The sequence below is a fragment of the Sciurus vulgaris genome (assembly GCF_902686455.1).
Source record: "Sciurus vulgaris genome assembly, chromosome: 1".
NCBI lineage: Eukaryota > Metazoa > Chordata > Mammalia > Rodentia > Sciuridae > Sciurus > Sciurus vulgaris.
This window is the reverse complement of record NC_136461.1, coordinates 41252820-41278513: the sequence shown is the minus strand read 5'-3', so window position 1 is coordinate 41278513 and position 25694 is coordinate 41252820. Positions and strand designations below refer to the sequence as shown.

Here is a 25694-nt window from a genome sequence, read left to right as displayed (position 1 = left end):
CTTAAGTGATCTGCACCTTTAAACTAACTCCACCCAACTCCGGACCCCGGAGGCACCACCCACATCCGTCTAACATCACTTCCTTCAGAGTTTGGGGGAAAAAAAAATCTGGGAAATCGTGGGTCTGGGTTTAGCCGCGTTTGGGAAGCGAAGCGGACCTCTTTCCCTGTGTGGGGTCAGCCGGGCGGTCCCGCGCACCTAGCACCATGGAGATGTGGCCTCGTCTCGGGGCCACCTGTTTGCTGGGCTTCAGTTTCCTGCTTCTGGTCACCACTTCTGATGGACACATTGGGCTTGGAAAGGGTCAGACCGCGTTCTTATCTTACTCTTTACCGATTCTGGGGCCCAGCCGAATAGGACCCTCCCCTCGTCCTAACATCGTTCTCCTCCGGTTTTCTTTCTTAGGCCACGCCAGATTTCTCTTTTATCTTCCGCAACCGCACCTAGGGAGTTTGAAGATTTCTTGGGGTAGGGAGTAGTGGGTTCGGGAAAGATAAGATGGGGAAGTTGTACTTTAGGTCTCTCAATTAATTTTTGGGTTGGGGGATGAAATAGCCTGTAAATTAAAAAAAGCATGTTTAAGAACCCAGCATAGTGCTGGGCACTTGGTAGGTCCTCCGGAATGGTCACATTCCTTCCCGAAAGAAATAGTGTCCTTTGGAACCTACTCTAGCCTTGAATCTGAAGATTCCTTACTCTTCCTTGAAGAGCTAGTTACTGCCTCCTTGCCCTGGGAGACAGCACCTGTCCCCAGGGAGATGCAAAGAAAAGGGCCAGATGAGGAATAGAAGTTCTGCTGTTAGAGGACCACCAACAGTTGTCTTTGGTGCGGTTCAGCCAGTGTGTGTCTAAAACTTTTTTTTTTTTTTTTTTTTTTTTTTGAGGAGGGAATGATCAGTAGTTATGAATGGAGATTAGTATCCGTACTCCATCCCATTACCTACATCTTCATTCTCAGTTTGAACACCTCCTCACCAGTTCTTCCTTGGTTGAACGTTGGATCCACTGAACTCAGGATTTCTGCTTTTCTAAGTGGGTTTGTTGTACTTGGATCCCACCCCTCCTTCCATTTTTTTTGTACTGACCTGACTATATGGAATGATTCTGCTGGAATATTTTTTTATTGTGTTATCCTTATCTTTTACATTCCTTCATGGGTAAAATAATTGTGTGGACTTTAAGTGGACTGAATGCAACCATTCCTTCCTTCAGTACATAATTTTTGATCATCTACCATATTTCTGGCACTGTCACAGGCACTAGGGATGTATTCAGACAGATAAGGTTCCTGCTTATATTCAAGTAAGAGAAAGAAAGTAGTGTAGATTCATTGACAAATTAATAAGACAAATTCAGCTGGGCAAATGAAATTGTGAGAGAGTAGGAAGTAGTACAAAGGGAGGATGAGGGAGGCATTAACTGAGTTAGGAAGATCAGGGAAGGGTTTTCTGAGGTTTCCATTTCTGTGATGAAGGCTGCACAGTGAATTCCAATAGACGAGAATGTTTTAAATACACTGGTAGTATTTACAGAATGTTTTTCATTCCATTGTAAAATAGGTTACAGTTTATTTAGAATGAAATTTTAAGTTCTGAGGGAGACAGAAGAGCATAGTGTTAGGAGGTGGATTTAGCTCCAAATTTTAACATGTTCTGATACAAACCAGTTGTCATGTCTGTGGGTCAGGAATTTGAATGTGGCACAGTAGGGGAAAGTTTCTCTCTCTTCCATGATGTCAGGTGCCTCAGATGAGCTGGTTATTTCTCTCTGTGATCTTTCTACATGGACTAGTATAGGCTTCCTCACATTATGGCAGCTGAATCGCAAGAGTGAGTATCATAAGAGAGTAAGGTTGAAATGCATGGCATTTTTATGATCTAGCCTTACATGTCACTTGGCATCATTTCTACCATACTCTGTGGGAGCAGGTTCAAGAGGAAGGAATATTAACACCTATACCTGAAATGTGGGGTATATTGAAGTTACATTTGTAAATGGAACATGTGAGATGGGAGATTTTATTGTAGTTATCATTGGTAAATATTATCTGCTACAGTAAACCAGGACCATTTCTGTCTTGTTCATGATCAAGAATATTTGTTGCAAGAGAAATGAATGGTAAACATGATTGTTGTGTCCCTGTCCTTTTAAAAACAAGTAAGTAGGCAGTTACATGACAACATATATGTACTCTGAGAAGGAAAATACCAGGTAACTGCAGCAGCACAATGTAGGACAACTCAGGACAGCGGGGGTGGGTTTTGAGGATTCAATGAAAAAAACAAAACACTTAATATTGTGTCACACACTTAAAAAGTATTGAGTAAATATTAACTGGCATTATTTCCTCCCTCGAAGAATGTTTATTCCTGAAAGCAATTAATAATATTTCAAATTTTGTTTTATGTATTTATTATATGTGGATTCTTGGAACATAGATTATACCCCACTCTTCCTCCTTCTCCCCAAAATGCTACCTGAGGCAGTAGTTCCTGAAAATTTTGATAAGTGAGATTTCTTCCCACATGTTTCAGTAGCTCTGACTCTTTCCAAAGATCACCAGTACTTTCCCACAATGCTTATCCTCAGTTGGTGACCATATTCCCATTTAATAGAACATAAAGGGAATCCTAAGAGGCTTTCACAAATTTTCGCCACTACTTTTACCCACCTGTTACTTGATAAATCATCCGTACTCCTAGCAAGGGCTAATCCCTTTATTTGAGTACTAGATTTTGTCTTACCTACTTAATAACATTTTACCAGTGACTCCTACTGTCCTGTGTTATTAATTTCCTTTCTTTATTGTATCATTTCTCTCAGCTTTTAACATGTCTTTGCTCTTACACTCTGTATTCACAGCAAAATCTTGTTGACTGCTTTCAAAATATATCCAAGAATCCAATATGATATTTCTACTAGCAGGACTGTTCCTTCTGAGGACTGTGAGGGAAGGATCTTTTCCAGGCTTCTCTCTTTTTCTTGGAGATGGCCATGTATTCTCTCTGTATGCATGTCTGTCCAAATTGCCGCCTTTTATAAGGATATTAGTTATACTGGGTTCAGGCCTTCCCTAATAACCTCATTTAAATTTGATTACCACTGTAATGATTCTGTCTCCAAATAAGGTCACAGTCTGAGGTATTAGGTGTTAGGACTGCAACATATCTTTAGGGGAAAAGGGATACAGTTCAACCCGTAATACCCTTTTGCTGTCTGTTTTCGGCATAGAAGCCCAAGAAATCCATAAAACACAAATTACATCATGTTATAACTGCTCAGAACCTTCCAACAGCTCAGTAAAAGCCTGCCTGACTGCCTGCTTGCCTTCTTTCCCTTCTTTCCTGTACTAGGAATTGAACCCAGGGCTTTGCACATGCTAGGCATGTGCTCTACCTCTGAACTATATCCCCAGCCTCTTTTATTTTATTGTGAGACCGGGTCTCCCTAGATTGCCGAAGCTACACTTGAATTTGCAAACCTCCTGCCTTAGCCTCCTGCGGAGCTGGAATTAGAGATGTTCACCACCATCTGTTAAAAAGTCAGTTTTTGCAGTGACCTGCAAGACCCTCCACTGTCTACTCCTTCCCTTGCCTTGTTGACCTTATCTTCTTTTTTAACAGATAAATAGTATTGTGTAATGCTTAAAAACAAAGTCTGTACCCTTCTGCCCAGCTCTGACATTCACTAGTTTTATGACTTTAGAAAAGTTATTTAAACTTTGATCACAGTTTTCTCATCTGTAAAATGGGATTAATGAGACTACTTCATAGGGTTGTATGGGAAAATTACCTGACTTTCCCAAAGTCACATAATTAGTAAGCAGCAAAGGTAAGATCCAAACCCAGGGAGTCAATGTCCAGAGTCCATGCTCTTGACTATTATATGATCCTGCTGAATAAATACTTATTGAAATAATAACGAGTGGTGAATACCTGATGGTATGTGGGGGAAACCTCTCAGTATATCTAAACATGTCTGTTTTGTCCTTATTCTTGAAAGATAGTTTTTCTGGGTATATAATTCTAGGTTTAGTTATTTTCTTTCAGCATTTCAAAGGTGATACTCTGCTATCTTTTGATTTCCATTGTTCCTGTCAGTGTGACAGTGTAATTATTGATCTTTTGTAGGACATATGTAATTTCTCTGTTGTTTGTTTATTTAGATACTGGAGTTTGAACCCAGGGGTGCTTTTTATTTTTTATTTTGAGACAGAATCTCATAAGATGCTGAGTCTGGCCTCAAACTTATGATCCTCCTGCCTCAACCTCGAGTTGCTGGGATTACAGGCATGCGCCACCGTGCCTGGCACTCTGTTTTTATTATCTCCTCACTCAGTGTTTTTGTCATTCTACAGTTTCACCACCATTTAAATAATTGTGTATGCTAGACTTAAATCAATCTTCTGTGTATCTCTTGGCCTGTCCTTAACATTGTCTATCTCCATGGCTCTGTGCTGCATCCTGGATAACTTCTGATATATCTCTCCACTTGTCTCTAATTTGCTGTTTTACTCTATCCGTTATATTTTTGAAAATTTGATAGACTTTATTTTTGAAGCAGTTTTACATCTGCAGAAAATACCCATATATGTCCTTTCTCCTCTTCCTCCCCTACTTTCCCTGTTAATATTTTAATGTGGTATATTTATTACAACTGATGAGCCAATATTGATCATTATTATTAACTAAAATCCCCAGTTTACATTAGGGTCCAGTCTTAGTATTGTATGTTCTGTGGGTTTTGTTTTGTTGCCATACTAGGAATTCAACCTAGGGGTGCCATATACCCCTGAGCTACATCTACACCTCTTTATTTTTTGAGACAAGGTCTCTCTAAATTACAGAGACTAGCCTTGAACTTGTAATACTTTTGTGTTAGCCTCCTGAGTCTGTGGGATTAGGGTGTACACCATCATGCCTGGCTGTTTTGTGGATTTTGACAAATGTATATGTATTGTGTACCAGGGCTGCCAAAACAAATGCTACAAACTGGGTGGTATAAACAACAGAAATTTATTTTATTAGAGTTCTGGAGACTAGAAGTCCAAGGTCAAGGTGTCAATAGGGCTGATTTCTTCTTGCAGATGACTGTCTTCTCTGTGTCTTCACATGGTCTTCCTCCAGTGTACATCTGTGTCCTAATCTCTTCTTATAAGAATTAGAGCTGGATCCCATCCTAATGATCTCATTTTAACTTAATCAACTTTTAAAAACTGTATCTTTGAACACAGCCATATTCTAAAGTACTGGAGGTCAGGACATAAACATGCAAATTATTTTTTGGGGTGTGTAATTCAGGCCATAATAACATGTATCTGACATTACAGTATCACATAGAATAGTTTAAAATCACTTAAAAATACTCTATGCAAAAAAAAGATAAAAAAAAAATACTCTATGCACCACCTATTCATTTATTCTCCCCGCCCCCATGAACCTCTGACAACCCTGATCTTTTTGTTATCTTCATAGTTTTGACTTTTACAGAATGTAAAAGATGGAATTATACAGTATGTAGCCTTTTCAAATTGGATTTTTTCATTCAGCAATACACATTTAAGATTCCTCCATGTCTTTATGTGACTTGACTGCTCATGGCTTTTTATCATTAGATATCCATTCATTTGTATCTCAGCAATTATATTTTTTATTTCTACAAGTTCTATTTGGTATCGTCACAGATTTGTCTATTTTTTTTGTGTGAGTTGCATGCCTATTTTCTGTGATTCCATGTGTTATTTCTGTAAATATTTCATATGTTCCTATTTTTGGTTTTTGTGGCTGATAATTCTGATAGCTGAAGTCTTTAGGGTCTAACTCTTACTTCTACTCTTACTTGTGATGACATGTTTTCTTACATCTTTAGTGATCTATGATTGTGAGCCCATTTTTTTTTTTTTTTTTTTTAATCAAATGTTGACTGTCCTAGAGGCTAAAGGGGGGAATACTTCCCTCCAGAAAGGTTTGGCATTTGATTCATCTAGAGACTACTAGATTCATCTAGAGACTACTACTGATGGAAATTGTTCTAGCCATTTTTTTTTTTTTTTTTTTAAAGATTGGGTTAATATAGGAGTCTTAGGTACTCCATTTGCCACATCATAATGATTGTTTACTTTCAGGACAGCCTTAACATTTGCTGGTTGTTCACTTTTCCTCATCTGATTTTTAGTTTAGTTTGTGTTTGTGGAGGGATTTCCATTATTACAATGAGTTCATTCCGAAAGCCTGTTTTATGTACAATTTCATTGTTTTGTAGGAGAATATTCCTTCAGGTTGTTTAGCTGGGCACTATGCCAAAGCTGGATTCAGTTGTCTTAGTTTAGGGACTGTGGGTAGAATGATGGTGATCACATTAGGCACCTCCAGTTCTCCTGGGCATCCTCCCAATTTCACTCAGTCATTTGCTCTTCAGGATCAAACTTTGGGCCCTAGGCAAGTGACACATTTTCTTTTGACCAGCAGCCCATTCTGTTGGGAATGAAAAGTGATGATGTTTAATTTGGATACTGCCTCCATGTGATAATCTGGGTGGATTTTTATTCCCCTGAGGTAGCACTGATAAAAATTAGATTTTTAATTTATTTCTGGGAAAGAACAGTCTGGAAGACAGATGTTGTAGCTGAAAAGGCAAAAGATTAAAGGTTAAATCGCAGATTGGCTACTTAGTAGCAATGTGACCTGATACTGCTGATGTGACTTCTCTGAGCCTCAGAAGTCTCAGTTGTAAAGAATAGCAAAAGCTACTACCTTCTGATTGTTTACAATATGTTCAACACTGCGTTAAGATTTTTATATTTCTTATTTAATATTTGGTAATAATCTTATGAGACAGAATTATTATGCTTTTTTTTTTTTTTTTTTCCAGTGCTGAGGGATCAAACCCAGGACCTCACACAGCCTAGTGCTCTAACACTGAGCAAAGTTCCCAAGCCCTTATGCCTATTTTAACGATGAGAAAACTGAAATGTAGGGAAGTAAAGTGGGTTATTGTTAAAGCCAAATTTAAGTGAGTTAGCACATGTAGTATGCTAGTCACAGATAAACTGGTTAATAAATAACAGCATTATTATGCTCACTAACATTTTCTGGATATTAAGTCTTTCATGTGATGTGGCCTAAATTAGATTTGTTTATTCAATAACTACTTTAGGGAGCACAGTCATGTGTACTGTTAAAAGTTAGGAAAACAGGGGAATGGGACAGATATGGTCCCAGCACTCAGGGAGCTCCCTTTGGAGTGAGGGAGATGGATATATAAATATTTACAATTCACTCTGGGAAGTGCTGCAATGGGAAAGAATAGGCTGGTTTGGGAGTCAGGGGAGATTTATAAGAATTGCCCTCTTATTACAAATGAGAGGAGGGTGGGAGGAAAGGCAGAGGTAAAGTGATTATGAAATAGTGGAAGGGAGAGAGTACCTGCTGCATTTATTTATTTATTTGTGTTTGTTTATTTTGTGGTGCTGGGGAGTCAAACCCAGAGCTTTGAGCATGCTAGGCAATTGCTCTACCACTGAACCACATCCCCAGCATACATGCTGCATTTAAAGAAGTGAAAATACTGTGTATGGGGTTTTAGGAAAAGTTTGGAATGTGGCTGGAGAGGTGGGCAGGTGCCATATCCTCAAAGCCTTTGTAATTTCTGCTTCCAGCCTTGGAGCTTTATCTTTAGGGCATTGTAAAGCCTATGAAAGTCTTCTTATCCATCAATGATGTGATTCAAAAAGATCACTTCTGCTAAACTGGGGGAATACTAACAACAATCACTTAAAATGCATTAACTCATTTAATCCTTACATCAACACTTGATTTTTAAGATATGGAAATTGAGACTTGGAGAGCTTACTTCACAAAAATTCACATACTTAATGGGAAGTGGAGTCCCATGTCTGACTCTAAAGCTGTATTACTAGTCACCTTCAACTAGTTATAATTTGTTATGACCTGCTTTATGTCTACTGTGTGGAAAATTCTCATCCATTCATTCATTCTTATAGTATTGTTGGCATACTCAGTGATAGTTTACAAAGCATTTCATATCATTGATTTCCTTAAAAGCTATGGATTGGGTGATATCATTTTCATTTTATAGACATGAGAACTGAGGCATGGGGTAGGGGACTATCCATGGTCTCATATTTCTAGCAGGGAAGCTGGGTCTTCAACATAGGCTGTTAATAGAGGAAAGCCTTTTTGTGGGTACTTATGAACATGACACACTTCTTTTTTGGGTTGGTGCCCTTTGTTCTTTGTGTGAATGTTTATAAGGCTTTTTCCTTCCAGGTTTTGGGGATCATATTCACTGGAGAACACTAGAAGATGGGAAGAGAGAAGCAGCTGCCAGGTACAAAACATGGCTTTTGGTTATTTATGGTGGTAAGACTCTCTCTAACCATCAGTGTAGCATTAATTTCAGATGAAAGGCAATGCCAAGGCAGTGAGAATTAAATTATTGCCTCATAATAACAATAATACTAGCTAACACTATGTGCTTACTGTGTACCAGATATTAAACTACATGAATTAACTTGCCTGACTCTCACAACTCTATGAGGGGATACTGTTGTTACCTTCTTTTTAGAGATGAGAAAACTGAGGAATAGAGCAATTAAGTAACTTACCCAAGATCACACAGCTAGTGAGTAGCAGAGCCTTGATACTGACCCAGGCACTTCCTTCAGGGCCTGCACTCTCAACCAGAATACCATACTGCCCACTAGATTCAAGTAGTCTCATATTCCGAGTGAGTTTAGTTTATGTGCACACAACTCAGATCATGAGGAAGAAAAGGCAGAGCAGGGGAAGAAAGACTAAGCACTGTTTTATAGGCATTCTTCTATTTAATCTTTACAACCTCTGAGTTGGTACACCTGTGAAATAACTTATAATTTTATAGAAAAGGAAATTAAAATGCAGAAAAATGAAATAACTTGCCAGTAGTTAAACTACTAGTAGGTGGCAAAGCCAAGACTTGCATTCTCTCCTACACTGTACTGGAGCCATACAAAGATCTGCTCCACCCCAATATATGTTTCCTACATTATACACACTCGTAATTTCAGAGATACCCACGTCTCCATCTACTAAACTACATAGTAGTTCCTGCTCCCAGAACAAATCCTACAGTTGCCTGGCTCTGAGTCTCAAACCTTCTGTAGTACAGTTGCCATATTAAGCAAATAAAAACAAAGGATACCCAATTAAGTTTGAATTTTAGACAATAATAATATAAAATATGTACATGCAATTTGTGGACATACTTATATAACTAAAACGTTTTTATCTTAAATTCAAATTTAACTGGACATCCAGTACTTGTCAACTCTGCTCAAGAGAAAATTTTCTATTAGTTGTTCAACTTCAAATTTAAATGACAGTTCCTAAAGTCTTTAATGACTTCTCTGGGCAGTTTTCTCTTCTGTTCTTTTATAGCCCAACCTACACCTACGCACTGTAGCATTTATTACTCTTGAGTGTAGGTGCTTGATTCTTCCCATTCAGGCACTTGATCTGCAGGGGAACTGTTTTATGTTCATCTCTAAATCCCCAGCCATGGAGATGTTGTATAATTAAAATGGTTATTGAATAAACATTTATTGGGCGCCAGTAGGTGTTAAGAGCACGCGTTAAGAGAGCAAGTGTTTATCAATTGCCTTCTTCATGTTAAATATAAGTGCTAACAGCTTTGCGGTATTTAATGTTCATTAATAAATAAATGGATGGGCTCAGTCTTCGAACCAGGGAGATCACATCTTCCAGAAGCCTGTAACTTTTGGCAAGAATAACTGATGCCATTCTAGTCTGTATCTCCTGAGAAAGCGGAACGATCCCGTTTCTATAGAAACAAGGTCTTGCAAGTGGATAGAAGCAGGAAATACAAATCAGCGAGTACTTCCGGTTTAAACCGGAGACGCGGACAACCCGGAAGGTGACGCGGCGCGTTTGCACATGGCTGCCCCCGGCTAGGATGCCACTTGTGGTGTTTTGCGGGCTGCCGTACAGCGGCAAGAGCCGCCGTGTGGAGGAGCTTCGCTGGGCACTGGCGGCCGAGGGCCGCACGGTGTACGTGGTGGATGACGCTTCGGTGCTGGGCGCGGAGGACCCGACAGTGTATGGCGATTCTGCCCGTGAGAAGGCTTTGCGTGGGGCCCTGCGAGCCTCTGTGGAACGGCGTTTGAGTCGCCACGACGTAGTCATCCTGGACTCGCTTAACTACATCAAAGGCTTCCGCTACGAGCTCTACTGCTTAGCACGGGCAGCGCGTACGCCGCTTTGCCTGGTTTATTGCGTAAGGCCAGGTGGTGCGAGCCGAGGACCTCAGGTGACTGGCAGGGAGGAGAACCCGGGCTGGAACGTCCGTGTGAGTTGGCAACCGCGCGCCGAGGAGGACAGGAAATCTGAGACTGCAGGCACCAATTCTGTCATCGAACCGGTCTCTATAGTAAATGGGAGAACCCGGGTCTACGTACCTAGGGAACTGGCGCCGGAAGAAGCCGGAGCATCAGATTCTTCAGCTGTAGTGATGCCAGAGTCGGAGAAATCTGTGAAGCATGTGCCTAGTGCCTTTTACCCTCCCGAACTAATGGAGGCTCTAACACTGCGCTTTGAGACTCCTGACTCTCGGAACCGTTGGGATCGGCCTTTGTTTACTGTGGTTGGCTTAGAAGAGACATTACCTCTGGCGGAGATCCGGGCTGCCCTTTTTGAGAACCGGGCTCCCCCACCACATCAATCTACACAATCCCAGCCCCTTGCCTCCGGCAGCTTTCTACACCAGTTGGATCAAGTCACAAGCCAGGTGTTGGCTGGACTGATGGAAGCACAGAAGTGTGCTGTGCCTGGGGACTTGCTAATGCTTCCAGGCACCACAGAGCACCTACGGTTCACTAGGCCCTTGACCATGGCAGAATTGAGTCGCCTCCGTCGCCAGTTCATTTCTTACACTAAAATGCATCCCAACAATGAGAACTTGCATCAACTGGCCAATATGTTTATTCAGTATCTGGGTCAGAGCTTGCACTAATCAGAGCGGTAGGGAGCATCCAAGGCTTCCACTGCACTTTTATTTCCCTGGGAAGAATAGTCCGAAGGCCTACAGAGTGTGTTGATGTATTACTGGAGCTGCTGAATTTGACTGATTTGTTCAAATTTTACTGGCCGCCTCTGCCAGGCTCTGAATTTATAGCATAAGTTTGAGAGGACAGGGAACTAGTCTGGAGGAGCCTGGCAAATTCCTCCAGAGGAGAGAGCCCAAATGGACAGGGATTGCTTAGATGGATTCTACTTGGTATATCATACACCATTGATTTTCCCCATCTGAATAGTGGGTGAAGAGACTGGATGGGTAAGAATTGTTTTAAAACAGTTGTGAACAGAATCTGAAGATGACACCATTCCGGACTCTGCCCTGACCAGTCTTTCTTACTACAAACCTTTTCTGAGTTCTCTACCTAATTTTTGCTCTTCTTTATCCTGGGTTCACTGATAAACCCATTGTTTTTGGTCTTTGGGAATTTTTGATTTTGTGACAGTGGAAGACATAACCAGTGGGTCATTTTCTCTAATAAAATCTTTTAAAAGTAGAGAGTCTGCTGGAATCTCATTTAATGTGACTTCATATTTTCCGTGTTACTTAGTGTAATATTTTATATACACGTGTATCATTGTTTTATCTTTGGCTGAAATTGTATTTTGATAGTGCTCAGTGAAAGACTAGATTGTTTGGCTACCCTAAAATGACTAATTATGGCACCTTAATGGCTGTTGTGCTTTATTCTGTATTTTAAGGTACATATCACATTAACCTTTTTTGCTTTTGTTGGTTTCTTTGAACAAGTAAGTACTGTACCTGTGGTTTTTCAAAGACTAATTAGATTGCCTTTGCCCTTGATAAATTTGTGAGAAATATAGAAAGGTGATAATGGGAAGAAAAAGATTGGTGGTCAGATGGGTGGTGACAAATGTTTTAGGAGCCCAGAAGAGGGAAAGACTGACTAGCTGCTAGAAAAGGGCAGTTTGGGAAGAGTGTGCCAGGGAGAAAAGAGGGAGGAAGACATTCTAAAATGCATGCTCTGAAAGTGAATGGAGCTTTAAAAAGTTTGATAGATGGGCTGCCTTGGTTGATGGTGTATTTATTGCTTGTCAAGTAATCTGGGCCACTTTGTGTTTCTGATGCACAGGATTTGTGTGTCAAATGGAGGTTTGCAGTAGGCAGCCATAAAGGCCTTTTCCATCTTTCATTTTTCAACTATTTTTGATCCCTTGGGAGTCTCACTTTTCTCATTTCTATTATGAGACCATTGAGAGTATACCCTAGAGTTGTTTTGAGGATTTAAATGAGATAATGCATGTAAAGCACATTGCACAATGTCATCTAGTAAATGTTTAGCATGCTTTGGCTATTAGGGTCACATACATCCCTCTACCTACCTAAGCTTGCCCTTCTTATATGGTTTATAAGTCTTTACAAGTACTGGAGGCATAAGTCTGTCCTAGGTTTATAATAAGCTTAAGGCGAGGTAGTTGAGTAATTCATTTATCACTTACTAAATGAGCTAATTTATGTATTTTTATAATATTTACTTGCATGAATAAATGGCTGTAGAAGTGTTTGCTATCAATAGTTCCTTATCTTAGGAAGCAAGTGTAATGGAGGTGTAGTACAATATGGTAAGTACAGTTAAAACTACTTTACCTTATATAGTATTATGGTGGTATGGTGATAACAGGATTGTGTGATGGACAAAGCCAGTGCCTGCCTACATAGGGCCCTCCTATTTGGTATTTGAAATGAAGGCTTTTAAGAGCTTCATTTAGCCAATCTGGTTCAGGTGGATTATGTTGCTCATTTAAAAAAAAAAATTTAAATTTTAAATTTAAAAAATTTAAAAAAAACAAGCAAACACTTTTTCATCACTGACTATAAAAATATTTAATTATAGGAAAATTTAAAAATACATAAATGTAAGAAAAAATTCAGTCTCATCTATAGCTTGTTTTTAACCTTTTAATTTTAATATTAAAATATTAATTTTAGTATTTTTTTAGATGTTGAAGGACCTTTATTTTATCATTTATTTATATATGGTGCTGAGAATTGACCCAGTGCTTCACACATGCTAGGCAAGCACTCTACTACTGGAGCCGCCCGGCCCCTTCACCTTTATTTTATTTATTTATATTTATGTGGTGCTGAGAATCAAACCTAGTACCTCACATGTGCTAGATAAGTGACCTACCACTGAACCACAACTCTATCCCTACCTTATGTTTTAATACATTTCCTTTTGGGCTCTCTTCTCTATAAAGTTGACTAAAACCATATTGAAATTTTATATCCTAGTTTTTAACATGCCAACAAAATTTTTCATTTACATTTTCAATGATTATATCATAATAATTTAAAAATACTAGAACCTTTAAAATATTGTAATTTGGCATTTTCTCCCATTCCAGTCTATCTAGCTTTAAAGTCCAAATCTGCAGAATTTATAGAAATATCAGAATTTATCAATAATTTTGCTATCAAAATCTACTATTATTGAATATTTCAATTGTCTTATGATTTTCTCAGTTGAAATCATACTACAGGAACATCTTTGTCTCCATAAACTGGTTATTTTATTATAATAGCTTTGAGGAAGTACAATTACTAAATTATAATTTCTTTGTTGTTTTTAAGTGGATTGCCTTTGATGGTGATTATCCATAAGTCTTGGTGTGGAGCTTGCAAAGGTAAGTAAATGTTCTAAATCTAAAATCAGATCTCAAATGTGTTGTCAAAGGTAAACATTTAATATTTTCACTGATTCTGGCACAGCACTGTAATTACTTTAATGAACACCAAAGAAATGTATGACGTAGATTTCCTTCCTTCATGAAAGCTGCAGTTATATCTGCAGTGGCCTTTAGGGAGATGAGGTGATTAAGGTACAGTTATATAAGTGCGGGATGGTGTTACAGAATCGTAGCTACTAAGGAGGCTGAAGGAGTATTGCAATTTTGAGGTCAGTCTCAGCAACTTGGTGAGACTCTGTTTCAGAAAATAAAAAGGACTGGGGATATAGGTCAGTCGTAGAGTACAGCACCAGCACTGCAAAAAAAAAAAAAACAAAAAAAAAACCTGCAGCAACAGTTATGTAAAAAATGGAATTAAGTGCTAAAATGTCTTGTGGAAAATAAATATTAGAGGAAGTTGTCCTAGAGGAGGTGGGATTCAAATCAATCCAAGGTTATAATGACTTCATGGCATGTATTCTTTCTGCTGTACTACCCTGCTGTTTTCCCAATCAGTTTTTATTTTTCATTTGGTAACCTACACTTATTAAAATACTAGTTGGAAAAGGAGTGTAAAATTAGTGTAAATAATTGTATAATATATGTACACAAACATATTTAGTGGTGGAGTGTTGTTACTCTATTACTCTTTAATAGAGGTTGTTAAACTGTAATCATAAAAGCACAGAGTAGTGTTTTCCCCCACCATTTGTATACCATTATCCTTACTCTATTAATGAGATAAAAGCTTCAGAGAAATGAAGTAAGTGACTCAAGGTCACAGCTACGCAAATTAGTGGCAGAAGTAGCACCAGCGTCTAGGTGTCCCAGTTCTGGTTTTGGGGAAAAAAAAAAGAAGAAGAAGAAAAAGTTTCATTTATATGAATCAGTTTAACACATGCCTGAACTACCAAAGAGAATAAGTGATGCTTAGGCTCACTGGGGTTTGCATATGATGTTTCTTCTACTCCAAAATCTTTTTTTCTCTTCTAGCTTTAAAGCCCAAATTTGCAGAATCTACTGAAATTTCTGAACTTTCCCATAATTTTGTTATGGTAAATCTTGAGGTAAGCCTTAAAGAATTTCTCCTTTTGTGCTGTGATTTTAAGACTTTATTGTTTTGAATTTAATATCAACAAGAGTATAAATCATATTGAATAGAGTTGGTTATTTTATATTTGTTTTTCTCTTGACTTTTCATACTAAGGCTTACATCAGATGTGTTAAAAAGGCATCCAGGATCTAATTTGGGGAGGAAGTAGGAAAGGAGAGCTTGAATAAGATGACTGAATTTTATACTTAGACTAAAGATATAACCATGCATGGAGGGTTACAACACCTTGTAAAGGGTTACTCATTTGAGCACCTGCTTAGTGTTGGACTTTTCTGTACAGTCTTCCTATTTCCTCATGACACATCTTTTATGTACTTCATATAGACTTAAGGGCTTGGAATACTGAGTCATAGAATATCTTAGACTTGGAAGAAATTTTTAGGCCATTGGTATTATTCCTGTTTTACAAAAAGAACATCTAAGACCTCAAGGAGGTATGCAGTTTGGTCAAAATCATAGAACCTAGTGAATGATAAAAATAGGTACTGTGACTTGGCTGTGTTCCCTTTTAGGTCATGCTCTCCAAATGTGAAATTACTTGTATACTCTGTGATGATAATTCCATCCAAAAGTTTATGTAAAGATACTGATTAAGCAAGAATCTTCTGAACACATTAATAGTAAGGTTGAGATAGCAGAGGAGTTGCTTATATAGTTAATGGATGTCCCAGATGCACATTTTATCTGAACAAAGCAGTTACAACATAGTGTGGGGAGAAAGACAACTAGAATATGTCAGCCTATGGTAAATGCTATGGCTTAAAATAAAGGAGAGGGACTGGGGGTGTAGCTCAGTGGTAGAGCACTTGACTAGCACATGTGAGGCACTGGGTTCAGTCCTCAGCACCAAATAAATAAATTAAGGTATTGTGTCCATCTACAACTAAAAAATATTTATAAAAAAAAAATAAAGGAGAAGATGGCAAATAGAAGAAAAGGCAACATTTGAGCAAAAATCGGAAGCAGAAATAGAAGTGAGCCTCTGATGACAGAGGAAGTGTGTTCAGGCATAGGAAAAGAGCAAGTCCAAAAGCCTGAATTAGGAGTGTATCTGGTTTGTTGAATGATAGCAACAAAAAGCAGGTTAATGGGGCTGAAGAGGTCTGAACAGGGCGGAACATGAAATTTGAGAAGTGCTCTAGGGGCACATCATTTAGGGCCTTGTACTCCTGAGCAAGAGGGAAATCCGAAGGCCCTTGAGGAGAAGAAGGACATGATCTAATGTAAGGTTTACACTTACCCTTAATAGGATGAAGAGGAACCCAAGGATGAAGATTTCAGCCCTGATGGGGGTTATATTCCACGAATTCTTTTCTTAGGTAAGGCAAAAAAATACTTAATCTGAAGATTCATGATGTAGGTAGAGAAATGGTGCAAGACACTGAATCCACCTTGTGAAACTATACTGGAATGTCCAAAAAGAAATAAAAACCAGTTTTAAGAGAGTAGGGGAGTTCTAAAAACCAGACCTGCAGGGACATGACACTGCAGGGACAAAGATAAGCCACAATTTCCACTCCTGACCCTATGGTGCATCTGAGGCAACAGAATAGTACAACCAAGCAAATGTCTTTCCACAGTTTTATAGGAGATAGTTAATGACCATCTAATCTTTGCTCAACATTTGACTGGATTCTATGGGGGATACAAATAAAAATGTTGGCCCCATCATTATCAAGCAGAAAAAAAAAAAAAAAAAACATGCTAGAAAGATGGAATTGCAAGTGCCAAGGCATGGGATTGGGTGGGAGGTATTGTTTGAGGAGTTGCAAGGAATTCATTGTGGTTACAGCATGAAATGCTAGGGATAGGGTGGGGGGATATTGGGCAAACATGGGCAGATCTTATTTCCTGGAGGGCATAGTGTATTATATATTATAATTATTGTAAACCCTGTGCCCTTTTTTCTACAATAGATCCTAGTGGCAGGGTGCATCCTGAAATCATCAATGAGAATGGAAACCCCAGCTACAAATATTTCTACATCAATGCTGAGCAAGGTACAGTTCTGTTTGAGAAACTGGGGAGGATTGCTGCTAGACTTAACTAGGATGAACCATAGGCAAGGTCTGTGATAGGAACTTAATCCCCATCCTGTTAGCCAAGCAACTCCTGCATGACTAGCTTTTGACTAGATCCTTTATAGGATACAGGAGAAAGATAAGATGAACCCTTCCCTAGCTACTTAGAATCCAGTGGAAGCAGTAGCTAACCCACAGGAACTTACTTTTTTCCACTGTACTAATACTGTTCTTTCTGTAAGAATTCAGAGGAGGGGGAATACAAACTGTTAGCTGAATAAGTGGTGTCATAGATATTAAACTTTAACTGGACCTATAAATATAAGAATTGTCTTTGGAGACATGAGGAAGACATTTCAAACTATGGAAATGAGGTGTGAGGGGAATGTAGCCCAACATGGAAAGTCTGGATGGTTTGCTACAGATTGTGAGTGGATTGAGTCCTGAAGAATGAGACACAGCAGAAGAATGGAAAAAGCATGTTCCAGGCAGAGTGGCATCAATACAAAGAGGCGAAGAAAGGCTGAAATCATCTCAGTTAGTCTTTCTTGATCTCATTCTGGTGCACAATCATCCTAGGGGAAAGGGTTGGATTTCGTGCCATGTATTGTTACTATTTTCCTCCCCAGTCCCCCTGTTCTAAAAAAGAATGGTTTACCAAGTTGCCACGTATCCCCTATTGTCAAATTGCCAGGTGGAGAATAACTTTGAGTCCTTGAAACTCTTATTCTCAGAACAGGAAAGGGGAAGAGATAATGTCATTCATCGCCTTCCCTGGTTAAGGAGAATGGCATTTTCTTCAGCCAAATGAAGATCTTTAGAGATTGGTATTAGGAGATTTTCCACACAGAGAGTGGCAGCTGAGCTTTAGGTTCTAAACTCTTGTCCTTTGAGATTTGCTTTCCCTTTAGAATTTATACAAGTTACCACTCCCATCTCCACACTGGCATAGTCCAAATGTGAACACAGGACTCTTCCCTGACATGAAACTGGAACATTCAAACCTGGCTTAACTAAAGACCTAGGCAAAACAAAAGGAAAATAACACTACATTAGGAGCTAATGGTTGTGCTTTCCAAGATTTATAGATTCTGGCTCAATCTAGCTCCCAGCCTGTGCTGTGTAGTGGTGCTGTTATAGAACCACCACTCATGGGCCTATATTGAAATAGTTGTCCTTCTTGACAACTATTAAATCCATAAGAGGGAGCCCCTGAGATATACAAGAAATTTCATCTCCTGTCTGCCTAAGGCCTTCCTTCTAGGTTTCTCTTTTATTTTGCCTGAATACTTGGCTTCTTTCTTGTATAGTCAATAATGGAAATGACTTTCAGTGTAGACCATTCCCTCAGGATGCATGTATGCACACACACACACACACACACACACACACACACACACACACATGCACCCATACACAATCATCAGTATAACCTGTAACCTCTACAGGGAATGAAATAAATGCAACAGTCATCCAAAGACAATGGGGATGGTAGGAAGGTGTTCTCTTCTCTACTTGGTATCAAGTGAACATAGAGGAAATCAACTCTAATCCTAGAGGGTAAGCCAGAGTAACTACTAACATTTTTGTAGGACTTCGTAATTTATGAAGCACTTCTATCATCCATTCTCTCTTTTACTTTTTAAAATATGTGGGAAATAAGTGGGATTATATAATTTTATAAACAAGGAAACAAATTCAAAGAATGAGTGATATGCAATATGCTGGGACTAAAATCCAGAACTAGATTTTTTTTTAATAGATGGACACAATGCCTTTATGTAATTTATTTATTTTTATGTGGTGCTGAGGATCGGACCCAGGGCCTCATACGTGTAGACCTTGCATTCTTATATTTCTCCAAAAACATTTAAGAATCTACATTTGTTGTCAAACATCAGATATTAAGTTGTGCTTCATATTTTCCCCCCTTTATTTCACAGTTGTTCAGGGGATGAAGGAAGCTCAGGAAAGACTGACAGGTGATGCCTTCAGAGAGAAACATTTTGAAGATGAATTGTAACACAGATGTATCCCTTCCTTCATCAAAGATAGTGTTCTGGAAGGAAAGCAGCAGAGAAGGGAATATTGAGGAACTGCTCAGAACAGTTAAAGTGACTGGGAAACCTTGCTTCTTCCTACACTGGAAGGAGCTCTCTTACTGTGGAAGAGATGTTAAAAGAAGGTGGTCTGATGTTTGTGGATCCAGCAGAGTGTGGCAGACTTCCTTTTGCTCCCTATCACCTAAATGTCCATATGTCTTTGAATGTAAAGGATGAAACCTGACACAGAACTTGAGCCACTTGGAGGTTAATACCTCACACTTCAGTATTTGAGTCTTTTCCCATTTCCTCCTGCTTTTCTCACCTAGGTGGTGAAAGGAGACTAGTAGCATCTTTTCTGCAATGTTAAAATGGCCAGAATAGCAATTTTTAAGAAAAGAGTACATCCTAAATGTAAATCAGTAATTCTATCCCCTGTCAAGGAGACCAGCCTGTTTTTTGTCTTTTTCTCTTGAGAATAATCCTGGGCTTCTTCCTGAATCCCTGCATCCTCCTTCCTCTTTTCCTGCTCAGGCTTCCCTGTTAGCACGCATGCGTGTGCAGGAATGGCTATGTGCTTGGATTGAGCCCCAACTGGAAGCATGCTTTCCCTTGTTACTGTTGGAGAAACTCAAACCCTCAAGCCCTAGGTGGAGCCATTTTTGTCGAGTCATCAATGGTATTTTTGTACTGGGGTTAATCCCCCCCACCAAAAAAAAAATAAAATAAAATATTAATTGTTTGTTAAACTTCAATAAAACTTTAAAAGGAAATGTTCTGTGGTGGCCTTTTTGTTATTGGAGGATGGAGGGAGGGAGGAAGGGAAATCACTTCAGGAAGTAAACTAACCTTGAGGGCCAGCTTTACCAGTCCTAACCTAGGACTCCTGCCCTTTCACCACCCATGTCCAAATGCCAGTGCTCTTCTCTTACACTTTTTTTTTTGGCATGAGTCTTGCTACAAACAAAAATAAAAGACAAGTAAAAACAAAGGTCAGTGACTTGGGAGGCTGAGGCAGGAGGGTTATAAGTTTAAAGCTAGCCTTGGCAACTTAGTAAGGCCCTAAGCAACTTAGCAAGATCCTGTCTCAAGACAAAAACAGGGCTGGAGATGAGGTTAAGCACCACTGGGTTCAATCCCTGGTACCCAAGAAATGAAGAAAAAAGGTACATTTACATGAAGTTATAAAAGAGGCAAAACACCATCTGTAAGAAAGCACATTGGTGGTCACTTGGGGGAGTAAGCCTGAGAAGGGATTGACTGCAAAGGCTTGGAGGAAATTTCTGTGGGGATGAAATGGCTACACAGGTGTACACACTGTCCAAACTCATTGAACTTTAAACGTGAACATTTTATCATGTACAATTCATACATTTAATTTTAAAATATTCAAGGCTGGGGATGTAGTTTAGTGGTAGAGTGCTTGCACATGCAAGACCTTGGTTCAATTCCCAGTACTACAAAGTAAACAAATAAATACTTAAAAAAAAAAAAAAAAAAAAAAAAAAACTTGCTTATTCTAACTCCCCAAAATCAAATCTTTCTTAGATAAAGTCTGATTTAAATTGATAAAACAGTGTAGAGTAGGTTGGCTACTTAGATAATATATGACTGCCTGATAAATTGATTGAAAGCCAAATATTTGATTAAAATATGCTTAAAGCAAAAAGGTAAATGCATTTTATCAAAGCCTATTATGTCTACAAAGATATTCTTGGTGCCTTCTGAGGAATTTGGGTTATGCAAGTTACTTATAAGGCAAGTAAAAAAGTCTGAGATGGTAGTTAATAAACATTTAGTAAGTCTTTGTGGTATACTTGCCAGAAATTGAGAAAGGAATGCTTCTATTGAACAAGTAACACATTTTCTTGCAAATTGGATGCTTTATCTTTGCTTACAATGTTGTTGAAAGAGGACCAAATTTAATTACCAAAGGATATATTTTTTAATATTAGACCATCGATTTTTTTGGCATAAAAGAGTTCAAAGAATTTTATGTCATTGCAATAATGAAACTCCTCCCATCTCCATGAATGTACTTAAGTGAACATTATTTCTCAGAACTTGTATTTCTAAAAGTAATAACAAATGCTAAGAAAATTCGATCAAAACTTTTTTGGGGGGTGGCAGGGGTACCGGGGATTGACTTCAGGGGCACTCAACTACCAAGTCACATCCCCAGCCCCATTATGTACTTTATTTAGAGACAGAATCTCACTGAGTTGCTTAGCACCTTGCTTTTGTTGAGGCTGGCTTTGAACTTGCGATACTCCTGCCTCAGCCTCTGGAGCCAGTGGATTTACAGGAGTGCACCATCATGCCTGGCTATTCAAAACTTTTAATGTCATTTTAGTGCATTGTTGTGACAATTCTGCCTAAAGGGTTATCAGACTTTTCAAAATAATATAACAATTTTATTAAATATTTACTGTTAATTAGAATCTAGACACTTTACAACTCTCTAGAGTTAGATGTTAACTTGTAGGAAACTAATAACATGCAAGGCTGTGGTTGTGGCTCAGTGGTAGAGTGCTTGCCTAGCATGGGTGAGGCACTGGGTTTGATTCTCAGCACCACATATAAATAAATAAAGGTGTATCAACAACCAAAAAATTTTCAAAGAAAAAAGCAAAAGCTAATAACATGCAAATGATTTCTCTTTCCCAAAGTGAAAATAACCTCAAGGTTAAGACTTTATTGCCTTTAAGTCATTAACCAGTTTTTTTGCAGTCTTATGTCTGTTACTTTTTATCATTGACAATATACAACTACCATACCTACAGGTCCCAGGAGGATGTGCCTACCTTATATGCAAATAATAAGCCATTTTATATAAGGAACTTAAAATTTGTGGATTTTGACATCTTCAGGGAGTAGTACACTCAATTCCTTGCCTAGACTGTCTATACTGTGGCCCAAGAATATCTCCAGAAAAGGAGCTTATGATTAAATGTTTAGGTAATGCACAACCTGGATTGATTCATAATTCAAATAAATATTTTAGAAATTCTGAGAAGTCTCATAGGAAAGATTTTTGACTTCCTATCCAACTGAGGATGATGACAACACATGGAGGGGGCGAATACTGAGAAAACATCAGTGAAACAGTTGGAGTCAACTTCAAATCCCCCTTTGTTTTGGAGTTCCAGATCTGTGATCTAGTGCATTCTCTTATGTTTAAGCCAACTGAAGCTTGGGTCCCCATTACTTGCCACAAGAAACATCATAAGGGAAACATCTAACATCTTGGCCTCTCATTTATTTGACTTCCTCAATCTCAATGACCAGCTGTATCTTACCCCTCCATTCAATTGGTTTCACTTTGTCATTCAAACTCTTCTGAAATCTGAATTTAGAAATCTATTCTCTGACCAGTTACCTATTTGTCCTTTCAATGTAGCTGGTCAACATCTTCCATAACATTCTAACCTCATGTGGATTTCATATAACTCCTTCAGTTTTTACTGCTAAATCTATAGACCTGCCTACATCTGTCCCATCTCCTCCTTCCCTCTTGTGCTAGTGGAGGAGATGACTCCTACTTATTCTTCCATCGTGGTCTGAAGTCATTCCCTCCTTATCCTCAGATACCTTTTTTTTTTTTTTTTAACCATATATGTTCCTTTCTCTCGCTCTCATCAAGCTATCTCTGTAAGATCATCCCAATGAAAATTTAAATGGGTACTATTATTGCTCATGTATAAACATGTGATTTGCAGGTTTCCTATGTCCCTCCAGCCTGGTCCATGCTGTCAAACCTTCATCACCTCTGATTTGTTCATTACCATTATACCTGCTCCATTCTGGCTTCTGTCTTCAGAGCTTCACCCAAACGATTTCTCTCACAGTAGGAGGAGAATATGTGGGATTAAAAAATGAGTAAGAGGGCTGAGGCTGTAGCTCAGTGGTAGAGTGCTTGCCTAGCAAGTGTGAGGCACTGGGTTCGATCCTCAGCACCCCATAAAAATAAATCAATAAAATAAAGGCATGGTATCCATCTACAACTAAAAAAATTTTTAAAAAGAAATGAGTAAGAGAAGTTTGACTGATAAAATTATTTTAAAATTTTTAATGTTTTATTAGTACATTATAGTTATACATTATATTGGTGTTCATTTAGATGTAATCATACCTATGTGGAATATTATTTGCTTCATTTCAGTCCTCAACACTTCCTCTTTCCATTTCCTCCCTCCTTGAAATTTCTCTGATTCAGAATTGCATTTTTGATCCACTTCCTCCAGGCGTACTGGATACTATGCATCAATAAATATCCTGATATGCTGCTGGTCAAACAAATGCTTTTTTGTATATTGCTTTAAGAGCCCTTAAAGGGCCATAAGTAAAACAAAACAAAACAAAACAACCATAAGTATAGGTAGTGAAAAAGAGGAAATGCATCCTTATGCTCTTTCCTGCAATTTCCTATTTATTTATTTCCTTATCAAATAAATAATAGCACCACCTTCCACTGTTTTATATGCCAGAAACCTGAGACCCATCTTCAACATCTCCTCTAGCCCCCACCTCATAATCACTAATTACTATTCATTTTCTCTCCTTAAAAAGAAAAAGTTCTTTTTTTTGAAACGATGTCTTATGTTACCCAGGCTGGTCTCAAACTCATGTTTCAAGGGATTCCCTTGCCTTAGCCCTGTGAGTAGCTAGAACTACCAGAATGGACACCTGGCTCATTTCTTGTTATGACTAAATTGTGCTCCCTCACTCCAGTTTGTGTTTGAAGTTCTAACCCTCACTTCCTTAGAATGTAACTATATTTGAAGAGTCTTTAAATGTCACCAGGGTCCTTATAAGAGATTAGGGCACAGACACAGGTGGAAGACCATGTGAAGAGAGAAGATGGCTATATAAGAGCCAAGAAGAGAGACCTCAGAAGAAACCAACCATGATCTCAGACCTCTAGTTTCCAGACTCTGAGAAAACAAATTTCTGTCCCACCTAGTCTCTGCACTTTGTTACAGCAGCCCTAGCAAACTAATTCGCTTCTTTTCATCCTCATCACCAGCACCGTGGTCTAAACCAGCATTGGTTGCCTAGACTTTTGCAGTGAAAGCTCCATCAGGGAAGGGCTTTTATCTGTCTTGTTCATGGCAGTATCCTCAAGGCCAGGTATAGAACCTATGTATTTTATATATAAGTATTTTATATTTTGTGTATATAAATATTTATGGCTAAATAAACAAATAGCTTTTTAGGTGGTTTTTCTTGTATCCATCCTTGCCCCTCTCTCCAACTGTTCTCCTCAGGGTTTGGAGAATATAATCATATTATAGTCTCTTTGTAATTTAATTTTGCATATTTCCCTGCTTGGAACTCTTTGTTGTCTCTCTTCCTCCATTACTGTTAGGGTAAAATCCAAAATAAATTATATTATTCAAATGGCTGACATAATTTAGCCCCCAATTCTAATTTTGTTGCACATATTATTCTCTTATTCTAGCACCTTACAGCTACACTTGCCTTCTTTCTGCTTCTCAGTGTTTCTCATGGCCCTTATACCTGTTATTCCTTCTACCAGAATTATTCTTCCCCATCTTTTTGTACAACTCTCATTATTCAGAAATCCTACCCGAATGTTACTTTGTGAAACCTTCCTTGATCATGCCACTAAAACAGGCTTAAAAAAATCTCCTTCCTGCTTTTTCTTTAAAACAATAATTATCATCATAATGATTATTAATTTTTGGTGTGATTATTGGTTTATTGCTTACTTTCCTCACAAGAATGTAGGTTATATGAGAGTAGAGACTATGTCTGCTCATCTTGGTGTTTCTTTTTCTTTTCTTTCTTTCTTTTTTTTTTTTTTTTTTTTTTTTTTTTTTGGAGATTGAACCCAGGGGTGCTTTATCACTGAGCTACATATATCCTCCTCAGTTCTTTTTATTTTGAGACAGGGTCTCTCTAAGTTGCTGAGGCTGGCCTGAAACTTGAGATTCTCCTGGCTCACCTTCCTAAATTGCTGGGATTACAGCTGTATGCCACCATGCCTGGTTTCATCACTCTGTTTCTTGTGTTCAGTTCCTTCAGCTATGACTGTTGCAGCATCAATAATTGGAATGTTCTTAGAGCTGAACATCTTACTTGAGATATACTAATACAAAGTGTAAGGTCCAGACGTAGCATAAAGGAGGGAGCGATTAAATTCTCTCCAAGTAAGAAGGATAGTGTGGCAAAACAAATAGAAAGTGTTTTTCTAAGTAGAGGAGAGGTGTTGAGGAAGGAACCCGAGCTAGAGACAAAGGTTTATGGAAGAGTGGTGAGATATAAAACATTTTTGGGAACTTTTAAGTTACTCTGTGTGGCCAGAGCATAAAGCCTAAGGGTGTTTGTGGTTAGAGATAAAGCTGGAGAGTAAAGGACCTGATCAAACTTGCTAAGAAGATTGGATTTTATCCTATATAAACTTTGCTGATTTTTCCAGTACTTCATTTTAAGTCTGCTTTGTCATTATCCACAGCTAGTGGATAATAAGAGACAAGTAATCTAACCTTGCTGAGCTTCAATTTGTACTTATGTTGAATTGTTGATGAGATACATGATATAATATGTAGAATTCATCTCATAAGATTTCTAGATATATTAATAGGTTATAGAATGTTAGTTCCTTTAATGTTAATAGCTTATAGAATGTTAGTTCCTTTCCATTCAGCCCTATTAACTAGTCTGATTTCAGCATCATGGCTACTGATCAGTCCAGAGAGGGTGCAGTTCCCAG

The 25694-nt window shown here is 38.5% G+C and overlaps 2 protein-coding genes across 3 annotated transcripts; both read left to right on the top strand.

Moving 5' to 3' along the window:
- Positions 1–66: 66 nt before the first annotated feature.
- TXNDC12 (thioredoxin domain containing 12) lies at positions 67–19689 on the top strand. Of its 2 annotated transcripts, none has more exons than XM_079155052.1 (7): positions 67–303; positions 8289–8349; positions 13687–13739; positions 14775–14848; positions 16145–16214; positions 16812–16895; positions 19493–19689. In XM_079155052.1, exons 1-7 carry the CDS (start codon positions 207–209, stop codon positions 19543–19545), a joined length of 492 nt encoding a protein of 163 aa, XP_079011178.1. In that variant the 5' UTR covers positions 67–206; the 3' UTR covers positions 19546–19689. The 2 variants fall into 2 exon arrangements, with proteins under 2 accessions (XP_079011178.1, XP_079011177.1); XM_079155051.1 differs by having other exon boundaries at positions 18860–19689.
- Positions 8373–11589, top strand: KTI12 (KTI12 chromatin associated homolog). The gene has a single exon (XM_079154947.1). It carries the CDS (start codon positions 9973–9975, stop codon positions 11026–11028), a length of 1056 nt encoding a protein of 351 aa, XP_079011073.1. The 5' UTR covers positions 8373–9972; the 3' UTR covers positions 11029–11589.
- Positions 19690–25694: the final 6005 nt, after the last annotated feature.

What these genes read in the sequence shown, in the direction of transcription:
- KTI12 (XM_079154947.1), top strand. Translation starts at nt 9,973, where the DNA reads ATGCCACTTGTGGTGTTTTGCGGGCTGCCGTACAGCGGCAAGAGCCGC.
- TXNDC12 (XM_079155051.1), top strand. Translation starts at nt 207, where the DNA reads ATGGAGATGTGGCCTCGTCTCGGGGCCACCTGTTTGCTGGGCTTCAGT. An exon ending in TTGTTATGGTAAATCTTGAG is followed by an intron (nt 14,849 to 16,144) that starts GTAAGCCTTAAA and finishes TACCCTTAATAG; the next exon opens with GATGAAGAGGAACCCAAGGA. An exon ending in TCCACGAATTCTTTTCTTAG is followed by an intron (nt 16,215 to 16,811) that starts GTAAGGCAAAAA and finishes TTTCTACAATAG; the next exon opens with ATCCTAGTGGCAGGGTGCAT.